The sequence below is a fragment of the Pelodiscus sinensis genome, chromosome 24, assembly GCF_049634645.1.
Source record: "Pelodiscus sinensis isolate JC-2024 chromosome 24, ASM4963464v1, whole genome shotgun sequence".
In the NCBI taxonomy this organism is placed as follows: Eukaryota; Metazoa; Chordata; order Testudines; family Trionychidae; genus Pelodiscus; species Pelodiscus sinensis.
Window position 1 is genome coordinate 10,374,018 of NC_134734.1, and position 19,041 is coordinate 10,393,058.

Sequence of the window (19,041 nt, forward strand, 5' to 3'; positions counted from 1 at the left end):
CTGCTGCACCAAAGCACAGATACCACCTTCGACACCCACTGCTCCAGCCACACCCATCACCAGCACTGTGGACTCGCTGCCAGTCTCCCTAACCTGATCTATGTACACAAATACAAAATTCCTTTGATGCAGCCTACCATGGCACCATCTTCTCAAGCACTGCAATATACTCCCCATAGAGACCTCTTAGTCTCTTCAACTTTTAATTCTCCTTTTCTCAACACCAACTTTTCACCAGGCACTCTGGCACCACACCATTCTCTCTCCCAGCTCAGTTCTCTAGTGAGGACAATGATGATGATGTGGAGGTAGTTTTCTCCCTTTAGAACTCTCCCTTCCCTGAACACTTCATTTACTCCACATGGTACCTCAGTGTATCTCTGCTCAAGAGTTAGAATGCTTGGAATCTGTCTGGTGAGTTCTACTTCATAGCAGAGCTCAGAACACTCGCAAAACATATGCACAAAACTGGAAAAGATTCTCTCTGGTGCTCTGACAAATGAGTTCCTCCAATTATGACACCCCTCTCTACGATCCTTGAGTACTTATTACATCTCAAACAAGCAGACCTCACCCTCAGCTCCATTAAAGTACATCTTGTTGCCATAACTATGTTTCATCTGAAGATAGATAATACATCAATATTTGCATATCCAGTCACTAAGAGATTTGCTTGAAAGGTCTCCAAGCACTTTACCCAGGTATCAGACCTCCACTTGAATCCTGGGATAGTCACTTAGTTTTAAATGCTCTCACACACCCACCCTTTTAACTGATAGCGACTTCCTCGCTCTTCCTCGCTCTTACACAACATTCCTTGTTACCATCACATCAATTAGACGAATGGGAGAAATTGTTGCACTCCTGGTGGACCTTCCATACATAATCTTCTTCAAAGACAGTGACTCTCTGCACCCACCCAAAATTCCTACCTAAGATGCATTTTTCCTTCCACTTGAACCAAACCATACACCTTCCTACATTTTTCCCCAAGCCTCATGCCAACTTATTTAAGTCAACAATGCACACACTGGACATACACAAAGCATTCTTATACATTGGACAAAATCATTTAGGTCCTCCTAACAGCTTCTAACAGAGGTGGAATATCTGTGATTTAAATCAAGGATCTGGGATATATCCTGTGTTAGAATGGGTAGGAGTCCTTTTTTCCAAGCTTCAGTTCAAGCAAAGATCCTCCAGAGATAAGAAGCCATATTGAAGACCAATTTGAGGCATTTTCAGGTCCTTTTATATCCTCAGCCGTGTGGAGGAGTTCCCATTCTTTTCTGAGGAAAAATACAGCTAAAAAATAGAGTTTCTTATATTGGTGAATCAGCTGTTCATGCACAACTCAGTTCTTTGCAGGCATGGCCCACATTCCAAATTGAAGCTTGCAAAAAGTCCATTCAGTGTAGTTAGGTATCTCCCATGCTCCATTGTTTATTGAATGTTTCTTGATGGGCCACTCAACCTGAATAGCCTTTTCCAGACACACTGGCCAGCTATTTTGGGCATTACTTCAGGAGCTGACATGTCAAATAAAGACACACAACTAATGTTCTGATCTTCAAGTACAGAAATAATATATGCACACAAACAATGTAACAGTAACCAGCAAGCCTTAAGCTTTCCATAGACACCTCTGTTGGTTCACTTTGTACAAGATTTGGGGCAAACCTATAACAGTGGTTGCAATAATGATCTGTAAAGACAAATCACAATCCAATAATGTCACGCTCTCACCCTAGTTGTTTTCCAAATGCATGGCGGGCAGAGGGGTGAACACTGGGTGCTGGTTGATACATGGAAGCTAGGGGAGATCCCAGCATGTGGCTGTACATCCTGTTGAACTGCTCTGTCCTTGTTGCCAGGTGGCCACTGATGATTGACCCACAGTGCCAGGCCTCCAAGTGGATCAAAAACATGGAGGCTGCTAAGGTGAGCAGCAGTTCCAGTGGGAGACAGGGCTGGGGTTCCCTTGCCTGGGAGGACGGCTGATCAAAGCCACAGTCCCTGTTAGGTCCCACCCCTTTATCACTAGCTGTGCCACCAGGTGCTCTTTCATTTGTTCTCTGCACTCACTCCTGGGTCTGGCTGCCATCCTGGCTCCCAGGTGCTAGCAGTTCATAAGGGCTGAGGAGCTCCAATGCATTGCTGGCTGCTCACCCCGCTCCTGGCACCCCCAACAGGGTCTGAAGATCATTGACCTGCAGATGAGTGACTACCTGCGGGTACTGGAGCACGCCGTGCAGTTTGGCTCGCCTGTGCTGCTGCAGAACGTGCAAGAGGAGCTGGACCCCTCGCTTGCCCCTATCCTCAACAAGTCTGTTACTAGAGTGGGTGAGGCCAGGCCCTCTGCTGCGGAGAGAGCAGGGATTGGGAGCCAGGACACCGGGATTCCCTCCCTGGCTCTAGCGGTATTTGCAGGAGCTGGTGGGTTAGAGCAGTGGGGCTGGGAGCCAGGACTCTTGGGTTTTCTCCTGGGCTCTTTGGCTTGGGGAGGGGGGAGCTTGTGGGTGAGAACAAGGGGGCTGGGAGCCAGTACTCCTGTATTCTCTCTCTGGCACTGGGAGGTTAATTGGGTGCAGTGGTTAGGGAGCTGACCTGCTCAAACCCCAGGCAGGACCCAGTGGCATTTGGGGGGACCTGACTGCCCTGTGTGCATGACAGGTGGTCGCCTGCTCCTGCGGCTGGCGGATAAGGAGGTGGAATACAGCCCCGACTTCCGTTTCTACTTGACCACTAAGCTGTCGAACCCCCACTATACCCCAGAGACCTCCTCCCAGACCACCATCGTCAACTTCGCTGTCAAGGAGCAGGTGCAACTGGGCCTTTTGTGGCAGGGGGTTATTGGGGAGCAATGAGAGAAAGGAGCTAGGGGTGGTGGGAGAGAAGGGTGTTGGAGGACAGGGATGGGCAAGCCCTAACTTGATGGCTCTGCAGGGCTTGGAGGCCCAGCTGCTGGGCATCGTGGTGCGGAAGGAGCGTCCTGAGCTGGAGGAGCAGAAGGACTCGCTAGTCCTCAACATCGCTGCCGGCAAGAGCAAGCTGAAGGAGCTAGAGGATGAAATTCTAAGGTGGGACCAGGGTGGCCAGTTACACAGGGAGCCCTCACCCATTGATGAAATGCAGCCATCGTTGGGGTAGGGCTGCTGGTTATATGGGGGACACCTCACCCCACACTGAGATACAGCCACCTCTAAGGCAGGGCAGTTGGTCAGTCCCTGCCCCTCCCCAAGCCAGCAATTTCTGCTCTAAGACTGCATGGGAGCTAATACCCCATAAGGGACAGTCCTGCATCCCATTCCCCACCCCCCTGAGCCAGCCAGCCAGTCTCCAGCCTGGGGCTGGGTGTCACTGAAGGGTGGAGGAGTCACAGGCCCCTTGCACCCCTATCCGCAATTAGCTGTGACTTTCAGCCAGCCGGTAGAACAGGTGGTTTATTAGTAAAGAGGGACAGCACAGGAACCAGAAGCAGTCAGTATAATCCATCTTGAGGAGAGGGGGCCCACAGCCTCTCCTTGCACCCCAAGCCAGCTAAGACTGATCCACTCCCAGCAGCCTGGTCCCAGTTCGTCCTCCCCCAATCCAGGCCTCTCCTCCCACCTTTGTCCTGCTTCCCAGGCATAAGGTGTCACCTGGTCACTCCCCTCCTGGGCTCAGGCTGCAAAGGCCCTCAGCCATTGTGTACAGCAAGAGGTTCCCAAACTGCAGTTCCCATCACCATCTAGGTATTGGTGCAGTATTCAGGGAAATACAGGCACGCACATGGGGTTACTACAGGACAGTAGAAATCTTATGCAACATAACAAGGGAAATAAAATCCCCACTTCATCACATCAGGTGGGAGTTGGTACCCTGCCAAGGGGACAGGCCCCATTCCCCATCTCCTGAACCAGCCAGTTCCTGCCCTGGGGCAAGGATGGGAGCCTGCACCCCCTAAAGAGGACAGACTGTGCTCTGTTCTCTGTCTCTTATTCAGCCAGTCCCTGCCTGGGGCAAGTTGGGAGCCAGCACCCCCTCAATGGGAAGTTCTGGCTGGCAGGAGTTGACCCTTCCATGAGAGCTGCTTGCTCTTGGCCATGCGGCACTCAAGGGCTGGCCTGTCCCTTGCCCCCATAGGCTGCTGAACGAAGCCACTGGCTCACTGCTAGATGATGTGCAGCTGGTGAACACACTGCAGACCTCTAAGGTCACAGCAAGTGAGGTGACAGAGCAGCTGGAGACCAGTGAGACCACGGAGATCAAGATTGACACTGCCCGGGAGGTGAGGAGGCAGGACCCTGGTGCGGGCAGGGGGGTTCTGTCTGGGAACTTCCACACCCTATGGTGTGTCTCTGCTGCTCTGTGTCCCTTGCCCATCTGCCCCTTGTTCTTTGGTCTGGCTTGCTGGCAGTGCCAAGCTGTGCCCAGAGAAGGGGGCCCTGCTGCGCAGCTCACCAGGCCCAGTGCTGGATAGAGGCTGGCTCAGCAGAGACCCATGGCTGACCTGTGCCACTGTCCCAGCTTGTGGGGCTGCAGTGGGGACGCTCTGAGCTCCAGGCCCCTCCCAGCACATAAGGGCTGCCCTGTAGTTATCCAGCCCTGACTCAGGCCAGCTGCAGATGTCCAGATGCAGCATGGGCACCTCCTTGGAGTGCCGCACAGGTTGACGGGTGCTGTACCCCCACCAAGGCCTACAGGCCCTGCGCCCAGAGAGCCTCCATTCTCTTCTTCGTCCTCAACGACATGGGCCGCATCGACCCCATGTACCAGTTCTCCCTGGATGCCTACATTGATCTCTTCAACTTGAGCATCCAGAAAAGCCACCGGAGCTCCAAGCTAGAGGAGAGGATCCGCTACCTGAATGAGTACCACACCTATGCCGTCTACAGGTACAGGGGTTCCTCTTCCTATTCCATGTACAAGTATGGGAGTTCCCTTCCTACTGCAGGTACAGGGGTTCACAATCCTACGCTGTGTACAGGTTTCCTACCTGTTACAATTACCGGGATCCCCCTTCGTATGCTGGGCATGGGGTTTCCATGGGTACCAGAGCACCGGGATCCCTTCCTATGTCCTGGGGCGTGGAGATCCCATTACCATACCCCACCCAGTGTGAGGGGGAAAGGAGAATGGTGCCTGGCCCTGTAGACCGTGTGTGGATTCTGCACTGTGCATCCCAGAGGTAGCAGAGAGAAGGGGAGAATGTGCCGTCTGGTGCAAGCCTTGGGAAATGCACATGGGAGGGAAGAAGGGATCCTGCTGCACCACTGGGTTAGCGCCTCTGCTCCCTCCCTAGATACACCTGCCGTGGCCTCTTTGAGCACCACAAGCTGCTCTTTAGTTTCCAAATGTGCGCCAAGATCCTCGAGACGTCAGGCAACCTCAAGATGGATGAGTACAACTTCTTCCTGCGGGGGGGCCTGGTGAGTGCAGGCAGGGTGCTCATTGGATGGGGGGGAGGCAATGCTGCCTAGGCTGGCCATCAACCTGCCTCCCACTCAGGATGTGTTCTTCTCCTTCCTGGAGGCCTCCTTTCCTCCCCGTTGGGGAACAGGACTGGAGCCCCCTCTGCTGTCTATGGATTCACCCTGAAATGCAGCTACTTCTGGGGTGGGCAGGACAACTATTAGCCCAAAGAATGGCTGCTGCCTGTGAAAGGAGGGCTGAACCCAATACCCAAGGGTGGCACTAGGGGGCGTTGTGTAGCAGGGAGGGGTCAGGTTTTCAGCAGGGGGTTCTTTCCCATGATAAGCAGGGCTGGCCTCAGGGTGACGTTAGGAGCGGCTGTGGGATAGGGAGTGGGGTAGGGGCTCAGAAGAGGTTGCTCTTCCCTGGCAGGCAGGTCTGGCTCCAGAGTGGTCCTTGGGGGTACTGTAGGGTAGGGAGGGTGTAGAGCAGGGGTGGGGAACCTCAAGCCTGAGGGCCAGATGTGGTCCCTGGCTTGCCTGGATCCAGCCTTCAAGACTGAGAGCCACCCCAGCATTGAGGAGCCCACGATGGCATTCTAGCCTCTTTGCTGTCCCACCGCAGGACTGGAGCACACAAAATTACTAGGCTGGGCCCCCCTGGCTCTGGTGGGGAGTGTCTTTCTCCAGAGTTGGGGGCCATGTCAGTGAGGGTTGGGGTTTTTTGCTTCTCACTTGTGTGTGGCCCCTGACTGATTTTTCTGTGAGTCAGCGGTCCCCGATCCAAAAAAGTTCCCCACCTCTGGTGTAGGGGCTCAGCAGGGGGCACTCTCCCCTGGCAGTCTGGGCTGGCCCCAAGATGGCAATAAGCCACTTAGGGATGTTTTAGAGCAGGAAGTGGGGCAGAGGCTCAGCAGGGGGCACTGTGCTGCTGGAGCGGCCATTGAACTGTGAGCTCTAGCCCAGCAGTGTTGCCCCTGTGGACAGTATCTTTACCAGGTGGGGCAAAAACCCCAGCGTCCTGGCCATTTTTGCCTCCTGAACCTCTGCCATTTGCCTACTGTCCCCTCCCCCTGCAGGCTTCCTGCCATCTGTCTGCCATGGCCCCTGATACCCTCTGCTGGACGGGGCCACGGGACCAGGTTCTGGGATCTCGGGAGATCTCTATTTCCAGCTGCCCCCGCCCTGTCACCTGAGCCAGCCCTGGTGCCCAGCCCACACCCTGCTGTGTGAACCCAGGTCCCTGAGGGAGCTTGCTGCTGTACCAAGGCTCCAACTGCTGGGTGCTGGTAGCTGGCTGCTTGCAGGCATGAGACCCACACCCACTCATACTCCATGGAGAGCCCTGCCCATCAGCAGTGTCTGGCAAGGCAGAGGGGTGCAGGGTGCTTCTTCTTTGGGTAGTGTCCCTGTGGGTGCGCCACTCTAGGTGTCGGGCTCATCCCGGCGCTGCAGGTCAAAGATTCATCAGCTGTGGTTCAGCTGGTCCGTGCATGCGCTGCCACGGCACATGCCCTTCGCGCCATTTCTGAGTCTGCATGCGGTCCGGCTCCTGCCAGTTTCTCCTAACTGTTCAGGGTCACAGGTGGAGTGAACTCCTTCCTCTCAGTCTGACTAGAGATATCTTTAAATCTGTAAATAATTAGTTCAAAGTTAGTCTTTAGTCATAGTTTTAGTTGTTACCTTACTGTTACTTTTATAGTTCGTTTAAAAAAAATTAAAATTAATTCTTGTTGTTTCTTCTAATTAGATAATATATCGTTATATCTAGTGTTAGATTCCAGTTTTTTGTTAAGTTAATTGAAATGCCGAAGTCTCCTGGTTTCAAAAAATGTGCCACATGCCGCAATGCAGTGCCGGCATCTGACGGACATGTGAGCTGTATTAAGTGCCTGAACGAGGGTCATATCTCTCAGAAATGCCCACACTCTTCAAAACTGACGGCACGTGCGAGATGCGACTGCAAAATGTGCTTATAAATGCTCCTGTTCAGTAAGGCACTACAGCCCACTGAGAGCAAACCCTCCAGATATCTGGCGCCCCCAGGAAGGACATCTGCAAACAATAAGTCACTCCCCCGCCACTCATCCTTTGCTCAGATAAGTGTGGGTGATAAGCTGGGGATATCTGGCTCAACCATCAGCTGCCATGCTCATAAGCAGAAGACGAACTGTAGTGTCTTAGAGCCGAGTCTACTCTTCATAGGGAATCGGCACCGGCATCGGCCACTGTCCCAAGAGCCAACTTAGCACCCGTGCCAACAAAGCAAAGCTCAAGGGCACTGGCCAGGTTGGCACTGATGTACCAGTTACAGCACCGACACCTGCAATACGACCAACACTGAGTCTGTCAGCACCGAGTGCTCAGGCACCGCCCACGGCACTGCCCACAAGCCCTACAGATACCTCTAGCTTGGCACTGAGTCCACTGGCATCGAGCCAAATGGCACCGAGCTGAACGGCACTGACTAAGGCGGCATTGGGCTCATGCGATGCACTAGCACCATCCCCCACACATTCGGTTCCTGCATCGGTACAAGAAGTATCTCATAAGCGTAGATGATCCTCCCCGGTATCACGGAAAACTACGCATAAGTCACGAAGGATAATGACGCCTTCTCCTAGCCCAGAACCATCTGTCTTCTCACCTCAGCCTTCATCCCCAGCTTCGGTGGTCTCGGTACTATCACAACATGACAGTCGCGCCAGCCACTATCAGAGGTGCTCAACGCAAAACTCACCCTCGCCACAGCGCCACCACCGACGTTCACAGTCTCCATCATATTACAGAGGAAGATCTCATTCACCTAGATCACACACGATCCTCTTGCTCTAAATATTACCATGTAACTGAGAGATGATACTCTCTTGAATACTCTCCAGCTCAGCACTACTACGATCGATATCACTGACACCGTCACTCCTACAATTACTCTCATTCCACGTCTCCGCAATACCATCGACGACGTTCACATAGCAGTGTCAGATTACCAACACTGCCTCAACCATCCACAAGACCACTAACTCCCTCAGGAGATACACCTGCTCCAGTATGCCAACCGGAGGCACCACAGACATCTACTTCAGAGCACACCCAATTTCAAGTGGAGTCTTCGACTGACCAGTCTTCCTCCTCCCTGGACGATGCAATCTTCCCTGGGGATTCTTCCCTGGTAGATGATATTAGGCAATTTCACGACCTCTTCAGAAGGGTAGCGGAGTCACATGAGGTACAACTGGGCGGAGTGCAACAGAAGCAACACCGGCTTCTGAAGAATCTTCAACCGTCACAGAAGAATAGAATGACATTGCCATTAGATGATACAATTCTGGAAATTGCAAATGACATTTGGCAGACACCAGCTTCCTCCCAAGCAACACATAAGAGGGTGGACAAGAAGTATTTTGTTCCTTCTAAAGGAATGGAATTTTTATTCACATACCCGCAACTGAGCTCGGTTGTCAACGCTACCCAACAAAGAGTTAAAACCCCACCGTTCAGAAATGCTTCCTCTTATAAAGATGCAAAATGTTTAGACCGCTTCGGAAGGAAGGTTTACTCGTCCACCGTGCTAACTTTGCGGATGGAAAATTATGCTGCCCTCCTCTCCAATCACCACTTTGATAATTACAAAAAGTTGATGACGCTTCTAGAACACCTGCCTGAGGACACACGTCAAATATTAAAATCAGTGGTTCAGGAGGGCTATACTGCCTCAAGGGCAGCTTTACAAATCTCCTTAGACATCGCTGACACAGCGGCTCGCACCACAGCGACATCAGTGGTAATGTGAAGATCCTCCTGGCTCCAGATGGTGTCAGTGCCTAAAGAACTACAGGCAAAAGTAGAAGACTTGCCATTTGACAGAGTCTGTTTGCTGAAAATACCGACCAAGTCCTACACTCAGACAAGGGCTCGAGGACGACTCTGAGGACTCTCGATGTGTATACACCACTATACTGCCGCAAACGCTATATGCTCTATTACAGGCAACGACCGTTTTCATATGCCACACCTAGATACAAGCAATATGAACCCCAACCATGGGAGAAACCTCACCAGCAGAAACGACGTCCACAGACGAGTAGGGCACCTAACCTTCACAACAACAAGCAGCCAGTTTGATGGTCTGATCGAGGGACTGTAGACCATTCCCCTAAAATCTCAACCAGAATTGCAAAAGCTTTTTCACCATCGTTTACAACTGTTTCAACAAAGGTGGTTCGCCATCACTACCGATCGTTGGGTCCGAGAGCTAATAACATCAGGCTACTCTATACCGCTTCTTTCTCTTCCCCGTACCTCTCCCCCACCCCCGTCCCTCATCAGGGACACATCTCACTAGGCTCTCCTAATGCAGGCGGCTCTGCGTCTCATAAACATCGGGGCAGTGGAAAGAGTGCCCGAACAATTTCAGGGCAAAGGTTTTTATTCTCGGTACTTTCTCACCGAGAAAAAATCAGGGGGCTAGAGACCGATTCTGGACCTTCAACCGCTCAATCGATATCTACGGAAACACAGGTTCAAGATGGTGACATTAGCTTCTATCATTCCAGCCATGAATATGGGAGATTGGTTTACATCCCTCAATTTACAGGATGCTTATTTCCATATAATGATACATCCTGCACGCAGACGCTTCCTCAGATTTGTCATAGGCACACAGCACTTCCAATATAGAATCCTTTCATTCAGCCTATCGGCCACACCCAGGCTCTTCTCCAAGACACTATCGGTAGTCGCCGCATATCTGCATCATCACGACATAATGATATTTCCATACTTGGACGATTGTCTAATGAAGGCACCCACTTACGACCAGGCATTAAGGGCCACCAACATCACAAGGGAGTTATTCGCAGCCCTAAGCCTCGTAATCAATACCCAGAAGTCCTCTTTCATGCCCCAAAGGTCCCTCAAGTTCATTGAGGCACGACTAGATTCTACAACAGCCATGGCCTATCTTCCTGTGGCCAGATTTCACAAGATACGAGACCTCATTCATACGATCTCTATCAGCCTCAGAGTCTTCATACTCACCTGCTTGCAACTCATGGGGCATATGGTGGCCACGACTTACATAGTACAACACGCGATGCCTAGAGCACTGGGTAGCTTCAATCTACCAGCCGGGCAACCAGGATGTTCACAGGCTAGTGACGGTGCCCCTAATCATGCAATGCTCCCTGGTATGGTAGACTTCCTCCACAAACATGCTTACAGGCATTCCCTTCCACTGTCTACAACTGACCATACAAATTATGACAGACTCTTTTGGGGTGGGGAGCTCATTGCGCAGGAGAACATGCGCAAGGATGGTGGACCGCGACAGAAGTCAACATATCAATCTTCTGGAGCTCAGGGCAGTATTCAATGCCTGCAAAGCATTCTTACCCACGATTTGTGGCCATACAATTCAAATCCTTACTGATAACACCACCACAGTTTACTATATCAACCGTCAAGGTGGAGCCAGGTCGAAATCCCTTTATGCAAAAGCCATACGGCTGTGGAACAGGTGTGTTCACCAAGGCATCAGCATCATTGGTACATACCTACCAGGCAAGGACAATACCATTGCCAGCATCCTCAGTAGGCATTTCTTTCCCCAGCACGAGTGGGAACTCAACCACGACGTAACACGCTTTCTCTTCCAACGATGGGGGCACCCCACTATAGATTTGTTCACAACACACGGATACTCAATGCGAAGTATCCGAAATACTGCTCCAGAGCAGGACTGGGACCAAAGTCCCTCGGGGACCCATTCCTGCTATATTGGAGTCGCCACCTACTCCACACCTTTCTGGCAATTCCACTTCTTCCAAAAGTACTGGAGAACATAGCTATGGACAGGGCCACGGTCATACTTATAACCCCGTTTTGGCCCAGGCAGACGTGGCTTCCACTTCTTCTACAAATGTCCTTTCGACCTCCATACCATTTGCCAGAATGACCTGACTTGCTAAGTCAACGAGGATGCTCCATGATATACCCCCAAATCGATCGACTACACCTATCAGCGTGGCTCCTAGCTGGTTCCACCGAGCGGAAGTCATCTGTTCTCAGGAGGTGAAAGGTGTTAATGCACAGTAGACACGACTCCACACGAATGTCTTACCTTTATCAGTGGCTTCGTTTTTATTCTTGGTGCATAGATAGTAGCCTCAATGCACTGTCCATCCCTATCCATCATATCCTGGACTATGTACTGCACCTCCAGCAGTCAGGACTGGCGTTGCCATCCATCAGGGTTCATCTCTCGGCGATCTCTGCCTTCAGATAACTGATAGAAGGTTACTCAGTATTTGTTCATCCCATGACCAAACGATTTTTAAAAGGCCTTGCAAATCTATACCCTCCGCGCAGAAAACCCCCTGCGTTGTGGAACTTGCAGCTGGTTTTGGACACTCTAACGTACCCACCATTTGAACCCCTAGACACCTGCGACATGACCACACTCACAATGAAAGTCATCTTCCTTCTAGCTATTACATCGGCACGGCGAGTAGGTGAGCTGACCACTGTCTCAACTGTCCCACCTTATACTTTGTTTACCAATCAGGGAGTAATAGTATGATCCCACCCTAACTTCTTATCAAAAGTGAACTCGGAATTCCATGTCAACGAGCCCATAATACTTCCAACCTTCTATCCCAAACCACAAACTTCTGGCCATGAATCCCAGTTACATATTTAGACGTGCGTAGAGCGTTGTCTTTCTACCTTGAGAGAACACGCCCCTTCCGACAGTCACAACATCTGCTACTATGCACAGACAGACGAACCATGGGCCAGCCCTTGATGTCGCAATGTATTTCTAAACTAATTGTCAAATACATCGCACGATATTATTCAATACGCAATAAACCAATACCTACCTCGATGAACGCTCACTCCACTAGGGCAACGGCCACATCGATGGCCTTCCTCAAAGGCGTCCTGCTGCAAGATATCTGCCGCACGGCAACCTGGTCTTTGGACATAACATTTGCAAAACGTTATGCAATTGAGACTATCATTCGGGACTCAGCACTGGCCTCCGCAGCACTCTCCTCAGCACAGACATCTTAGCTCCAATCCCACCACCGTAGACCAGGTGACTGCTCTGTATTCACTTAGAGTAGAGCACCCACGGGGACACTACCCGAAGAAGAGGAAGTTACTCACTTTGTGCAGTAACAATGGTTCTTCGAGGTGTGTGTCCCCATGGGCTCTCCACGACCCGCCCTCCTCCCTGCTTCAGAGTCTTTTCTTTATGTCTTTCAGGGTGACCCAATTAGGAGGAACTGGCGGGAGCTGGACCGCATGCAGACTCAGAAACAGCATGTAGGGCACGCAATGCTGCTGCACATGCACGGTCCGGCTGAACCATGGCTGATGAATCTCCAACCTGTGGTGCCAGGGTGAGCCTGACACCTAGAGTGGAGCACCCACAGGGGGACAAACCTCAAAGAACCGTCATTACTGCACTAGGTGAGTAACTTCCTCTTGGCTCAACCCCCTCCCCTCTCTGCAGGTGCTGGACCGGGAGGGGCAGATGGACAACCCCTGCAGTGGCTGGCTGGCCGACACCTACTGGGACAACATCACTGAGCTAGACAAGCTCACCAATTTCCATGGCATCATGAACTCCTTCGAGCAGTACCCACGGGACTGGCACCTCTGGTACACCAACGCCAAACCCGAGAAAGCTATGCTGCCAGGTCAGCCCGTCTGTCTGCCGTGGGAGGGTTGAGGGCAAAGGAAGATCCAGAACTCCTGGGTTCTCTCCCTGGCTCTGGGAGAGGAGTGGGGGCTGATGGGTTAGAGCAAGGGAGCTGGGAGCCAGGACTTCTGGGTTCTCACCCCAGTTCTGAGCAGGTAAGTCCAACACAGCGACAGTGAAGCCAGGCGGTTTCCTCTATGCCTGTGGAGCCCCAAGCATGGTGGCACTCTGCATGCTGCTCCATGCCCAGCAGTGATGCCAGGCAGGGGCAATGTGGGGGGCATCACAGCCATCTCCTTCCTGGTTCCCTCAGGCTCCTCAGGAGGCCCCCAATAATGTGATGCCTTGGGCAGATCCCTGTGCACCTGGCCCTGCTCAGGGAGTTGGCATAGAGCTGTCCCACCAGCAGTCTCCCGTTCCCATATCACCCCCTGCAGGCGAGTGGGAGAACTCCTGCAATCAGATGCAGAGGATGCTGGTGGTGCGGTCCCTGCGGCCAGACCGTGTGGCATTCTGCGTCACCTCTTTCATCGTGTCCAACCTGGGCTCCCAGTTTATCGAGCCGCCTGTGCTCAACATGAAGTCGGTGAGTCAGGGAGGAGGGCCATGCTTTGCTCTTAACACCCTCCCCCCAGGCAAAGGGCTCTGCCACCGGCAAACAGAGGTGGGAGTCTGTGGAACTCCTTGCTACTGGATGCCTTTACATGGGAATGCAGGATCATCCTCTTTCAAATGCATGCTGCAATTAGGGCAGTAAAACCATTGCCCCAATGCCCAGACAGGGAAACAAGGACCCCTCCCCCATGTGCCCCATTGTTCCTCAGAAATATCCACTACAGGAAACTGGTGCTGGCAGGATCCCAGGAGGCACGGCCATGGGGGCAGGGAGGAGGCGGTATAATGGGATAGATGGGCCCGTGGGGCTGAGCCAGGGCAATAAGGGTACCTCTACACAGCAGCGAATAACCGACATTACTCTGAAATAACAAAATACATGCACTACAAGCCTTTATTTCAAAATAACGTTGAGCTGGAGGAATTCTTATTCCAACTCATGGTAACCCTCATTTCTTCTTCAAGTGATTGCTCATGTCCATTCTATGTAGGTGAGCACGCACTGCGTGTACATGTAGTCAGAAGCTTTTCCCTTTCAGTATCTATTGGGCCAGCAGGGGAGCCCTCTGGATTGGCACTGCTTATCAGCTAATATATATCTCTGCTAGCCCTCCATCCCCTCAGTTCCTTCTTACCGCTTGTGAGGGTTGTTGGAACATGCTTTTGCTGTTGCTCTGCAAGCGCTTCTTAGCAGTTTTACTTAGTGTTTTAGTTCTTCGTTAAAGTTTTTGCAGTTCATTGTTTTTATCTAGTTTTTAAGTAGTTGTTAAGTGTTTACTTCCGGCTGATCAAGCACAGGGCTCGCTTTGCAATCCCAATGCATTTGGCGGGGCATGTCTGGGCGCCATGGCTTCAAGCCCTGCGAGAAATGCCAGAAACTTATGCCCCACAGAGACCCTCACTCAGCCTGCCTTACATGCCTTGGGGAGGTTCATTTGTCTGAGGCCTTTAAAATCTGTAAAGCCTACAAGCCGTGCACCAAGCGGGAAAGAGACTCTTACTTGAAGACTATACTTAAGGATGTGGCTTTGCACTTGGCAATGGCATCTGACTCCACTCAGTCAATCCAGAGCTTACCCGTCTCAGTGTGAAGAGCACCCAGCCACTCGTGCACCTTCCCAGCGCTGCGTAGGCCTCAGCATCAGTCTTAGTCCCCAGTACCCCAGAAAATGAGGAGACAGAGCAGGGGCAGGTCCGCTCAAGTGGAGCACATGGCATGATCGAGCACTGAGCCTGGACCATTGCCGTTGGACCAACACCACTCTAGCCTGCAACAAGTTTCTAACCTGATGGGTGACTTCCCAGAGCCTTCTTCCTCCCCAGCCTCGGCACCGGGTCCACCCAAAGAGCACGAGCTGGGACAGCTCTGGCCATTGGCCCCAGCACCAAGTGCTCCGGGTCTGAAAGTAAAGAGACATCACTGCTCTGCCCCAGCGCCTACAGCTTCAGCCCTGATACCAGGTGCACTGCCCTCAGCCTCAGCACTGCCTGCAGCCTCCACTCCTGTCTGTGCACCGGCACTGCACCCAGGACTGGTACAGGGTCATTGGGTGGTACCAGCAGCAGCATCGAGGCCTGTGGCTGCTGGTCCCTCTCCTCCGAGCACATCGACACCAGCACCAGCAATGCCTCCTCCTCCTCCCTGGTACTGGGGTAAGCCAGAGTTGATGTCCCAGTACATCCAACAGGAAGATCACCGGCTGCAACCATCACAGTGCCACCCTAGTCAACCTCGGAGTACTTGACTGACTCAGTGTACGTCTAGACTACCGGCTTTTGTCGACAGAAGAGCATCTAGACTACATCCAGTTCTGTCGACAAAGCAAGCTGCTTTGTTGACATGACAGTGTAGATGCAAAGGACAGTGTAGATGCAATAACGCCTTCTGTCACTAGAACTCTGTCGACAAAAGGCAAGCTAGCCGGTGCCGGGCTCAGAGGCATCGGCGTCAGCGGTGCGGGCTCCAGCGGCACCGCTTGTGATGGCACCGGCATTGGCGGCACCGGACCCAGCCATGCACATTCCTGACATGGCGCCACCGGCAACTTTAACCACGTCGGCACCGAGCACTCTATCGGCACCGTCAGCAGAGCAGCTACAGCTGATCTCCCCGGCACCGCTCTGTCTTCACTCTGCGCAGAGCTCCCCAGTTGCCATGGAAACTGACAGTGCCTTAATGCCTAGGAAAGCCCCGATCCATGTTGCATACAGGCGGCGCGATTATAGAGACACGGTATATCTAGAAGCACGGCGATCTCGTTCACGATCTCGTTCACCGGGTCGGTCATCCAGATATGGGTCCTCTAGACGCTCTCCACGCTGCGTCTATTACATTCAACACAGTAGTGCATGTTCGTCGCGTCATTCTTCTCCGTCACGTTCTGAGCACTACTACGGGCACTACTATTGTTCGTGCAACGGCGGTACCCACCGTGAACATAGATTATCTTCACTTAGGGGATCATCCTGTAACTGTCGCTCACCAGTCACACAATACTTACCTCAACAACCACAACAGTTAACCTCACCACCTCCATCGACAAGCCAATCTGTCCAGCAGGATCAGTCCGAGCTGGAAGAAAGACAGCTGTCTGACACAGAGGATCCCAAGCCAGAAACCTGTCCAGCGGACTGCACATCTTCCTCACCAGATGAGGCAGTTTGTCCAGGTGAATTGTCTCCACCAGACGATCTAAAACAATTCCAAGACCTGTTTAAACGAGTAGCAGGCACGCAGGAAATACAGCTGGCAGATGTTCCGGTGAAAACACACCGTCTCTTAAAGAACCTCCGTCCACAGCAGCGTGCAAGGATCGCCTTACCAATTGACGAAGCGATCATGGAAGTGGCGGACGAGATATGGCAAACGCCAACTTCAGTTACTCCTACCAGTAAAAAGGCCGACAAGAAATACTTTGTGCTGGCAAAGGGGTTAGATTTTCTATTCAATCACCCTCAGCCCAATTCGTTAGTGGTTGACGCAGCACAGCAAAGGACCAAAGCGCCACAGTACAAAAACGCGCTCCCTGATAAAGACAATAAGAAGTTGGATATATTTGGTAGAAAGGTCTATTCTTCAGCCACACTTCTGTTACGTATTGCAAACTACTTGGCTCATTTATCAAATCACAACTTTGATAATTATTCAAAGCTAACGGAATTATTACATCATCTTCCTGACGCGAAGAAACCTCTATTGAAAGTGATAGTACAGGAAGGATACGCAGCATGTAGCACCGCATTGCAGATTGCAATGGACGTGGCCGACACAGCAGCACGGGCCACGGCTACGGGTATCGCAATGAGGAGATCATCATGGCTTTCGTCTGCGGGAGCACCAAAGGAGATGCAAAGTAAAGTTGAGGATCTCCCCTTTGATAAGATTAAGCTTTTCGCAGCAAATACTGATGAAGTCCTCCATTCAGGCAAGGATTCTCGTGCCACCCTACGTACATTGGGGATGTACACGCCCAATTTTAAGCGTAGACGCTATTACCCTTATCAGAGAAGGTACGATTTTAATTTTCCCAGACAACAGACACGCATGTCGGATAATCAGCGTCCTAGGCTGCGTCTTCAATGGAAACAACCCCAACAAAATCGTGCAGTCAATCAATCTTCAGCCAAACAGCAGATTTGACTTCCCCGTCGAGGTTGCGAGCACGCTTCCCTTGGTCAATGCACAGAACGAAAATCCTCATCTCTTTCACCATCGACTAAAATCATATCACCACCAGTGGTCCAACATCACCACAGACAGATGGGTACTAGAAGTGGTAAAGTACGGCCTCTCAATTCCTTTTCTCTCCATTCCCTCCTCCACCCCACCCAGCCCTTCCCTTTTCAGGGACCCTTCTCACGAGCAACTACTGAAACAAGAAGTTCTTCGCTTACTCGCAATCGGGGCAATAGAGAGAGTACCCAAACAATTTTGGGGAAAAGGCTTTTATTCCCGATATTTTCTCACCCCAAAGAAATCGGGAGGCTGGAGACCCATCTTAGACCTTCGAAGGTTAAACCGCCACCTTCGGAAATGCCGATTCAAGATGGTGACCTTATCAACTATCATCCCGTCATTGAACAAGGGAGATTGGCTTGCAGTCCTCGACCTGCAGGATGCTTATTTCCACGTTGCTATTCACATGGCCCACAGACGTTTTCTTCGGTTCCAATTAGGGAACAAACATTTTCAGTACCGGATTCTACCGTTCGGATTGGCGTGTGCCCCCCGGGTCTTCACCAAAACTATAGCCGTAGTGGCGGCTCATTTACGCAGGACGGGAGTGACAATATTCCCTTACTTAGACAACTGTCTAATCAGGGGTTCAACATATGTGGAGGCATGTCATATGGTGCAGACAGTGTCCAGCGAATTTGCATCCCTGGGCCTCCTCATAAATGTAAAAAAGTCATTACTAATTCCGTGCCAAGACCTGGTTTTTATAGGTGCATGGCTCGACTCAACCGTGGCACGGGCGTACCTACAGTTGGAGCGTTTTGTGGCAATTCAAGATCTTGTACATACTGTCACGCATGCTCCCACAATTCCTGCACGCGTATGTTTACAACTGATGGGGCGGCTTCCACCATAGTCGTACAAAATGCAAGGTTACATTTTCGTTGCCTCCAACATTGGTTGACCATGGTTTACAGTCCGGCAAAAGACATAATCCACAAACCGTTGGTGGTACCCCAACATGTTTGAGAGTCTATTCAGTGGTGGGCCAAACCGGACAATCTCCTCATGGGCATCCCATTTCATCGTCCACAGCCTACAAGACAGATAACTACAGATGCTTCCCTCACAGGCTGGGGGGCGCACATGGACAACCTGACGATTCAGGGTCGCTGGTCAACTCAGGAAATGATGTTACACATCAACATACTCGAGTTGCGGGCGGTATGACATGCTTGCAACATTTTCAGTCCCACATACGGGATACAACTACCAGAATCATGACGGACAACATGGCAACTATGTTTTATATCAACAGGCAGGGAGGCGCCCGATCTCGTTCTCTATGTGCGGAGGCGGTCCGGTTATGGAATTGGTGTATTCACAACAACACCATCCTAGTAGCATCCTACCTTCCGGGTACCGACAACTTAGTAGCGGACTCACTCAGCAGACGTTTTCCCCACGACCATGAGTGGGAACTCTGCACAGAGGTTTTAAACCATATATTCGTACGGTGGGGGTTTCCGACAATAGACTTGTTTGCCACAGAAAACAACAGGAAATGCCCCACCTATTGCTCGAGAGCGGGAATAGGACGTCAGTCGCTAGGAGACGCCTTCCTTCTCCACTGGGGACGGATGCTGTTG

General features: G+C 51.6%; 1 protein-coding gene across 9 annotated transcripts in view; it reads left to right on the forward strand.

Moving 5' to 3' along the window:
• The window catches only part of DNAH2 (dynein axonemal heavy chain 2), a 293,067-nt gene that overhangs the window by 228,260 nt on the left and 45,766 nt on the right, over positions 1-19,041 (forward strand). For all 9 annotated transcript variants that reach the window (XM_075908075.1, XM_075908072.1, XM_075908076.1 and 6 more), the window contains 9 exons: positions 1,875-1,941; positions 2,193-2,343; positions 2,674-2,822; positions 2,947-3,080; positions 4,126-4,270; positions 4,678-4,877; positions 5,285-5,411; positions 12,913-13,099; positions 13,539-13,687. In XM_075908075.1, coding sequence (XP_075764190.1) covers positions 1,875-1,941; positions 2,193-2,343; positions 2,674-2,822; positions 2,947-3,080; positions 4,126-4,270; positions 4,678-4,877; positions 5,285-5,411; positions 12,913-13,099; positions 13,539-13,687 — 1,309 coding nt within the window. The remainder of the gene's footprint in view (positions 1-1,874; positions 1,942-2,192; positions 2,344-2,673; positions 2,823-2,946; positions 3,081-4,125; positions 4,271-4,677; positions 4,878-5,284; positions 5,412-12,912; positions 13,100-13,538; positions 13,688-19,041) is intronic.